This window comes from Astatotilapia calliptera, chromosome 19, assembly GCF_900246225.1.
Source record: "Astatotilapia calliptera chromosome 19, fAstCal1.2, whole genome shotgun sequence".
NCBI classification, from domain to species: domain Eukaryota; kingdom Metazoa; phylum Chordata; class Actinopteri; order Cichliformes; family Cichlidae; genus Astatotilapia; species Astatotilapia calliptera.
Genome location: NC_039320.1, coordinates 21,404,027 through 21,413,008, shown reverse-complemented (window position 1 = coordinate 21,413,008; position 8,982 = coordinate 21,404,027). Strand labels below are relative to the sequence as shown.

The 8,982-nt window shown below is 40.0% G+C and overlaps 1 protein-coding gene across 1 annotated transcript; it reads right to left on the bottom strand.

The window, feature by feature from the left end:
• Positions 1-4,827, bottom strand: LOC113012464 (platelet-activating factor receptor-like). The gene is given in 2 exon segments (XM_026152697.1): positions 1-1,250; positions 4,773-4,827. A coding segment is annotated over 1 exon segment (1,215 nt). The 5' UTR covers positions 1,245-1,250; positions 4,773-4,827; the 3' UTR covers positions 1-29.
• Positions 4,828-8,982: the final 4,155 nt, after the last annotated feature.

Below are 8,982 nucleotides of genomic sequence, written 5' to 3'. Positions count from 1 at the left end.
GCTGGATAAGTTAGATTTTTGAAAATACTTTATAAAATAACCACAGAGCTCCTTTCAGTGTAATAAGTTTCATCCTGCCCCCCGGGCTTTGTGGGTTTCCTATGAGGCCTCTGATTTCCTCCCAGAGTCCAAACAGGTGATGCAGGCTGGTTTAAGTGGTAGCTCCGAGTTTGCGTGCATGGGATTAATTTTTTAATGTGGGCCTTGATGAGTCCTCTAAACTTCCCTGTGGCAAAATAATAAACTACAGGATCCAAAATGCAGTTGAGGCCCATAAGAACCAGGGTGATCTGATGAGCGTCGTTCAGCAACTGACGAGTGGTCTCGCTGTACTTCACGTGGCCGAAGCCGTCTTCGATCTCCAGCACTGCCAGAGCCCAGGGGCCTTGAACTATGTGGTGTGGCAGGAAACACAGAACAAACACTCCCACCACTGCCAGCAACATCTGGAGAGCCCTCCGTTTCACCCCTGTGGGCCATTTAAATATGGATGTCACAGTGAGCTTTTTAGACTGTGTTCCTGAAGACTGACTTTCCGACTAAGGAGAATTTTTAGAAATTAAACTTTGAGCAATAAGGACATTGCATATCACAATGAGTAAAAAGACAACAAAAAACAATCCAATTATTAGAAAATGAGTGACAGCCACTTTTTTCTTCTTGTCATTAGTTCCACCCTGGTATCCCTCAAAACAGCGACATATGTCGGTGTTGTTTTTACGGTGCACGTTGATCCCTGGACTCACCAGAAAAGGAACAGAAATCGTCAGAACAAACACCCAGATACAAATACAAACAATAATTCCACGAATTCTGCGGTTTGACGAGGCTGCGTCTAGAGGCCGAGTAACCGCCCAGTATCTGTTGATGCTGATGGCTGAAAGGAAGAGGATGGTGCCGTAGGTGTTGATGAAAAAGAAGGTGCCTGTCACCCGGCACATGATGTCTCCATAAACCCAGTCTCCCTCACGGATATAATAGTCAATCCAAAAGGGAAGAGCACACACAAACAGAAGATCAGCAATGGTCAAGTTGGTCATATAGATGTGAATTTCTCCCATGGCCTTGGCTTGATGGATGCAGCGCAGGACAAACAGCACGTAGAGGTTAGAGATGAAGCCCAGGATGAAGAAGACAATGTAGGAAACCGGGATGAGCACATAACGAAACTGAGAGTCCAGGAACGGATTAATGGTTGTGGACACCATACTACTCATTGTTGTCATAGTAACTGATTGAGTCATCTTTGTCTGTGGGAGACAAAATATATTATCATCAGTACAATGTCCTATGACAGAGTTTTACTCCGTTTTGATGCAGATGACAAAGGTAGTGTACAATGGAGGGAAAAGAAAGAAAGGGAAAGAATACATGTATGAATGACTAAATGTATATTTTTGAATGTTACTCTGACTGTATTATACAGGTCAGGGTGTTGTCAGGGTCAGGGTTCATTGATGATCCAGTCCAAAGATGGCGAGCGCTCCGTCCAGGAGTCCTTGATATGATTGTTCTGAGAAGAAAGTTAAATTCTTTGGACGAGCCTTGAACTGTTCAAATTCTACTTAAGTGGTAGAACAGAATTGCACCTCATAGCTCCTTTGCACATTCTGCAAAGAGAACCCTTATTGGACTCACACTTAAGGGTGTGGGCTGACACGAGAGAGACTGAGTCAAATTCCCACAGGGCGTGTTTTGTTTATTATTTTTCATGATTGAGCCCCATTTTTCTTTCATGTAAGTAAAAGTAAAGTTAAATTTTATTTATATAGCACATTTTAAGATGAAAATCACAAAGTGCTTCACAGAAGTTGAAACAAAGATAAAAATCAACCAAAAGCAAGTTTAAAAAGATCAGTTTTTAGCTGTTTTTTAAAAGTGACCACTGAGTCCACAGATCTCAGGCTCAAAGGGAGAGAGTTCTACAGTCTAGGGGCCACAGTTACAAAGCTCTGTCACCTTTTGTTTTCAGCCTCGTGTGTTGGACAACTAGCAAGCCCTTGATCAGATGACCTCAGGGACCTGCTGGGAATGTATGGATGTAAAAATTCACTGATATATGTTGGTGCTTGTCCTTGTAAAAACCAGTGGTATAATAGTGCTTAACATACAAAAGTGTCAGAAGTAAGTAATAGAGAAAGATGAAAGCCATGGCAAAGTACCAAACATGCTAGCAGGTTAATGGCATTAAAAACACAGAAACAAAAGAAATACATATAAAAGCATAATAGAACAATATGTGTAAAAGATAAAGGAGTCAAGAAAAATTTTAAAATAGTTAAGAATAGAACGATAATTGCAACAAGCATTAAACTAACTTAACAAACAAGCATTAACTGGTAGAAAAGGTGAGGCTAAATAAACAGGTTTTTAACTGCGATTTGAAGAATTGAATGGATCAGACTCACGGGTGCAGCCAAGGCAAACACACGGTCACCTCTAGTCTTCAGCTGGGATCTCGGTGGTACCAAAAGTGACTGGGAAGATGATCTTAGTACTCTATCAGGGGTGTATAATCTAAGTAGTTCAATGAGGTAACTTGGCTCTTAATTGTTAATAGTTCTAAAGGTGAGCAGCAGGATTTTGAATTGAATACGGTACTTAACGGGAAGCCAATGCAGGTCGGCAAGGACAGGGGTAATAGAGACACGCCGCCCGGTATCAGTAAGGAAATGAGCCGCCACATTCTGAACAATTTGCAGTCTATGGAGAAAAGTAGAGTTAAGACCAAAATAAAGGGAATTGCAGTAATCCAACCTAGATGTCATGAAGGCGTGGAGAAGCTTTTCCAGGTCCCTGTGCGGGTCATAGTGTCTGGCCTTGCAAATAAGACGCAATAGAAGCAAGATTTGACAACAGAAGACACTTGTTTGCCGAATTTAAAAGAGCTGTCCAAAAACACACCCTCAGTGCAGCAGGGCTGTGACATGGGAGTACTTGGAGGACTTGGTCAGAAGCTTTGCAGCAGCATTCTGAACAACTTGCAGATGCTCCAAAGAGGCATTATATAAACTAGTAAACAAAGAATAACAATAAACAATGAATGAAAGATGAAACAAATGCATGAATGACTATTTCTAATTCGGAGCGCGATACAGTGGGACTCAGCTTAGCAATGTTTCTCAAGTGATGATAAAAACAGGAGCGGACCAGATATTTAACATGACCAAAGTCAGAGCTGAGTCAAAAGTTACACCAAGGTTCCTGATAGAAGTTTTGGTAAAAGTAGCAAGTGGACCCAAGTTTTCCATAACCCAAACAAACGAGGAGTTCAGTCTTCAACTCATTTAGTAGAAGAAAGTTTAGAGCCAATCAACCTCTAACGGAGTCTATGCATCTATGCAAAATCTGTAGCTTGGAAACATCTTGAGGCTTAAAGGAGATATATCTGAATATCATCTGCATAGCAGTGATAAGAAATGCCCTTAAAAGTGCTCAATAAGTGCTGGAGAGGTAAATACAACTTCCGCTCTACAATGCTATTTTTTCATTGTATATATATGTGATTATTCATTTGTGAATACAAGTTTATCAAACCAAGTTCTCTGAGCGTTTCATTAGTCATCCACTTTGCTCTAGCAGTCGAACCTTAGCTATTGGCCCAGCACACAGGTAAACATTCAAATCTCTATTCCAAGGATTGAAAGGGGTGTTACAAAGGTCTTAGTAAAAGCAAGCAATACAATAAAGTGATTATAAATCACAATTTGCAACTGTGTTTCGCAGAACTGTAGTTCTAATGTGTTAACAGAAACTGTCTTCAAACAAACATTTCAATATTCTGTATAAAAGGCATATAAGCCTTCCTATTACCTATTCTCTAATCTAATTCTCAGAGGAAAATGCTTCTGATAAGAGGACACATGAGTCTGCATCTTACTGTAGCACTACACAACATAAGGGTATTAAAAAGAAGTCACAGTCAGTTACAGAGCAAAAGAGACTGACTGGGGTGGCCTTTGTGACTGTAAAGGTTGCCACTGAAGACAAAATGGTTACGTAAGAGACGTTATTGAAACTAAAGTTGGTTAAGTACTGATAGCGATCTTTAGCACATGACCTAAATTCATCAAAAAGATTGAACTACAAAAGTATGCAAGTGGTTTAACCAGCATGTGGTTCTTAGACTATAACCTGCTATAAACAACCTGCTACCGAATGTTGGTACAAATTGACTTTTTTGAACGAGCAATGACCAAACAGCCTGCTGCAGTTTGCAAGAGGTTTGCAACATGTTTCCAGTTTTGAGCACGCAATGAATGGTTTTAATTAGATCAGCAGCTACACCACAAACAGTTCTAAGAAACCAAGTTAGCAATTTTACAATTTTGATTTCAACTACTGATAATATCAAATCTAATCGCTTTATTACAAGTTAGTCAAAATGTAATAATCCTGTTATGCTATAATTAATAATAATAATTTGGAGTTCAAATTCAGTTTAACATTATGAGAAAGACATTACCTTCCCCAAAATATTCATTTTATACAAATATCATACTAAGAAATTGATAAAGGAATTTTATTTGAAATAAAGGTTTTGTTGATTTTATTTATTTATTTTAAAAACATTTTTGAAGGGGGAGGGGGGAGATGTCCTCGTCTAATATCAGTCCTGACACTAAGTAATTATTCTAATTATTATTAGTGAGTGGAAGACACTGCAGCCACTACATACAGCTTCACACTTTACATTAGACTTAGTTTTATCTGCATCTCTTAATAACCTCTATTTGACATATAAAAAAACAAATGACAGAGTTACTGCTTACCCGACTGCTCCTTCTGTTGTTTAATCGTCTTCTGTATGTAATAACACTTTGAATGAATTCACAGCTTCAGTTCAGCAGCAGCACGACTTCTCTGACAGAGAGGACAGTTATGTGTTTGACTGTGTGAGTGGGAGTGCTCTCTCAGGTCTAGACGGAGGAGGTGTCGCTTCATAGGAAAAACCTGAAAGGTCCAAGACACGGAAGATTCGCCTACACAATTTCATGCACCTGAGAATAACATGAAGAGAAACGTCTACTTTGCTGCAACATTTTACTAACTTTTTGGCGATTCATAGAATTGTTTTCAAAACACCACCACGAAAAATGATGTTACCAAGTAAAGAAATTAGCTGCTTACCTAGGAAAACTAGTCCTGAAAAGGAGACAGACTTGCACATGCTAATATGAGACATAAAATTGGGGAGTTATAAATGTTAGTCTGTGTATGAAAAGTCACTGCCACTATTCACAGATTTAAGTTGAATTTCATTTCCTAAAAATGCAGCAAAATGTGCTACCGATGATTTTAATCACCCTAAAATAAAACGGGAACCAGAGTAGGTGCAGGCCCTGTGTCGCTGTGCCATCCTTTCGGCATCATATGCATAAGCATAAACCTACAGAAGGAGTGCAACAGTTACTTGGTTTTCACTACTCATTGTTGTCATAGTAACTGATTGTGTCATCTTTGTCTGTGGGAAACAAAATACATTACCATCAATACAGTGTCCTATGACAGATGAGCAGAGTTTTGATGCAGATGACAAAGGTAGTGTACAATGGAGGGAAAAGCCTTTGAGAATAACTTTTTGTTGTCCTTCCATTGAAGGTAGGTAAGATAAATAAAAGTAATAAATAAAACTGTCTTCTGTGAAAGGTGTACATGGTCTGCAACAGGTGGTGCATGTCAAAGTAACATCCACATGGGCTCCTCAGACCAGGCCACCTTCTTCCATTGCTTTGTGGTCCAGCTCTGATGCATGAGCAATCAGCTGATACACAACAATCTGACACTTTTATGCTAGAACCAGCACTAACTTTTTTTTTGGTAATTCAAACTATCATAGCTCACCACTGTTTAATTTTGTATTTTCTAATTATTTTTTATTTTTATTTCATTTTGACTTTTTGTTTTTAATTCAGTTTAGTTTCTGTTAGTATCCAGAGTGGATTTTGTTGTTTCAGTTTAGTTTTAGTTCTTAGTATGTTCAGAAAACCTTTATTTGTCACACAAAGGTTACCCTCCGGTGAAATACTGGTAGTATTATGGAAAAACACAGAAAGTACAGTACAATGGGCAAGTGGAGGAGGGAAAAAAAGAGACCTCTACTCCTGCTGGACTCTGAGGAGAGCACAGAAATTATCACATTACAACACCATGAAGCACATGACAAGCAACAGGGGTGGGTAAGGGGCGAGAAGTAGGCCTATGTAGACACAGCTATCCGCATCTGCTGCCATCGGAGGGCGCTGAGCTGGACCCGCCGTCTAAACATCGGCCTTGGAAGTTAGCAGACCAGGTGTTGGAGATGGGAGATAAACACAGTCCTGTTATCAGGGAGAGAATTTGTTGTTGTTCAGCTCCAGCCTTGCAGCTTGCGGCGATGTGGTAGCCGCATGAGATGATGGTGGTGTTTTCCTTTAGTGCGAACAACTGCGTGTCAGTTTAACAGTTGATCTAAAATGTCCGTCACTGATCTTTCGATCTCGTTGTATTTTTGTAGTATTTTTTAGTGTTTAGTGTTTTTCTGTATAAAAGGCGTACTAGGACTCTGGTGTCTGCCACAGCCTTCCTATTACCAATTTTCTAATCTAATTCTCAGAAGCAAATACAAAAAAGAAGTCACAGTCAGTTACAGACCAAGAGAGACTGACTGGGGTGGGCTTTGTGACTGTTAAGGTTCCTACTGAAGATAAAATTGTTGCGAAAGATAAGTTGAAAAGTTGAAACCAAAGTTGTGTAGGTACTGATACTGCTCTTTATCACTTAACCTGAATTCATTAAAACAATTGAACTAAAAAGTATGCAAGTGGTTTAAGCGACATGCGGTTCTTAGACTATAACCTGCTTTAAACAACCTGCTACCGAATGTTGGTGCAAATATTATTGTGCCATATATTTTTCTTTCATGTCCTTCAGGGTTTGTAGAAACATGTGTCTGTCTTACACAGATCTGTTTATATATTTCAGTGCTGACCTGACTGTGACAGCTAAGACACGTTTGAACCTGTTTAATGGTCTCTTCTGAACAAGCGATGACCAAATAGCCTGCTGCAGTTTGCAAGAGGTTTGCAACATATTTGCAATCTTGAGCAGGCAATGAATGTCTTTGATTAGATCAGCAATTGTACCACAAACAGTTATAAGGAAGCAAATTTTGGTCTTAGGAAAGACCTGTATGATACGGAACATTCGCCTACACGATTTCATGCACCTGAGAATAACATGAAGAGAAACGTCTACTTCGCTGCAACATTTTACTAACTTTTTGGCGATTCATAGAATTAGCAGTAAATTGGCCTGTTGTAATAGCCTCTCGATGTCATGTAATACAAGAGGGAACTGCTTCTGTTACATCCTGTGAGGCTGTGGGAGTGTGTGGGCGTGGTGTTGTCTTCTCCCTCTCCTCCTCCTTCTTTCTTGCCCCTGCTGCTCATCTGCCCTCGTTACCACCAATTACCCTCAGAGGTGATAAGCTGGAGAAGAGCAGTGTGGTGGTGGTGGTGTGGGAGAGGCTGCTGCTGCTGCTGCTGCTGCGGCGGCGTTGTGAAGAAGGGAGGAGCCAAAGTTAGTTTTCCTTGTGTGTACTTCTTTAGAATATTCAAATTGTCATGCAAATTGATAATTGTGCTGAATCATGTCAGAATCATGTTAAAAGTTGGAAAGCACAAAAGATAAACTTCTCAATTTTCCACACCAACCTCTCCATCCATGCCTTTAATCCTTAGCTTTAGAACAACTACAAGTAATAAATGGTCAAATGATAGTCAGTTAACCTTTGCAAAATAGCTAATGTTTTTTATGATGATCAACTAAAGTGTGGTCTTCTACTTCTTCGACTTCGACTTCTTCGAAAGTTTTCAGCTAACATCTCTGTGGGAATCACCTTGTTGGTGCATATATTCAACAAAAGAAATGGTAACAATTCATGTCTTTGCGACTGGCTGCTAAAATTGTTTTTTGCTAAGTTGTCTATTATGTGTAGAAACAACACTTGTTCTTCCCTTCAGCTAGCTGCCATTTTTATCCTTGAGATATTCATAGGTCAGTGGGGCTTAATGAACAAAACATTGTATATAAGATAAGTGAGCAATGCTACATTTAAACCACACGATGGCGGTAGAGGCTAACAAAAGGACTTTCCCTCCATTTCAAACAGTGCACAGTAGGTAAGAGTTTCAAGCAGGATCTATACGGCACTCTGTGAACTGCATGAACCACAACTCTCACTCGGTGTAGTTCAAAGCAGCACCAGCACCCCTCTGTGGTAAATGTCTAATTCCAGGTCCTATGTACAAGCACACAACACAACACGTCCTCCTTTCCCTGGTGCCACAGTATAATTCCTAGATTAAGGTTAACGAGCCTCTCCAACCTTATTGCTGTAATTATGGCTTGGCAGTGGAACAAGACAGCAGAGCTTTTTGGTGGTTGTGCCCTTCATGACTGCCAGACATGCTGTGCCATTGCGGGGTATAAACTGTAAAAATCTTTTCACATGCAACTTGTTGCTCATGGTTTGGGTGTGGATTCAAAAAGATTCCACAGTAAGTCACTGAGATTTGTCTCGGTCATGAAACGGAGAGCAGCTTATATGAGATGTGGTTTGGTTCAAAGTGTGGATAAGTGATGTTCTTGAATATATTTTAAACAATAGCCAGTGAGGTCCTTTCAGTGTGTTGAATTTCAGCTTGTCCCCTTGCCTGTGTTGGTTTTTGCCATGAGTCCTCTGATTTCTTCCCAGAGTCCAAACACATGATGCAGGCTGGGTTAAGTGGCAGCTCTGAGTTGCATTTATGTGAATGTGATATTGAAGGCTTTGTCCTGCAGAGATCGACTCCACAGTCACAGCGCACTGGGACAATGGAGTCCAGTAAAATGCATAAAGGATGTCTCCATCATTTACAATCCATGGCAGCGCATGGCTTGAAAACATGCTCAACAATAAGAAAATGGTGTCAGTTTGTTTTTCTTCCAGAGCTCAGTTCT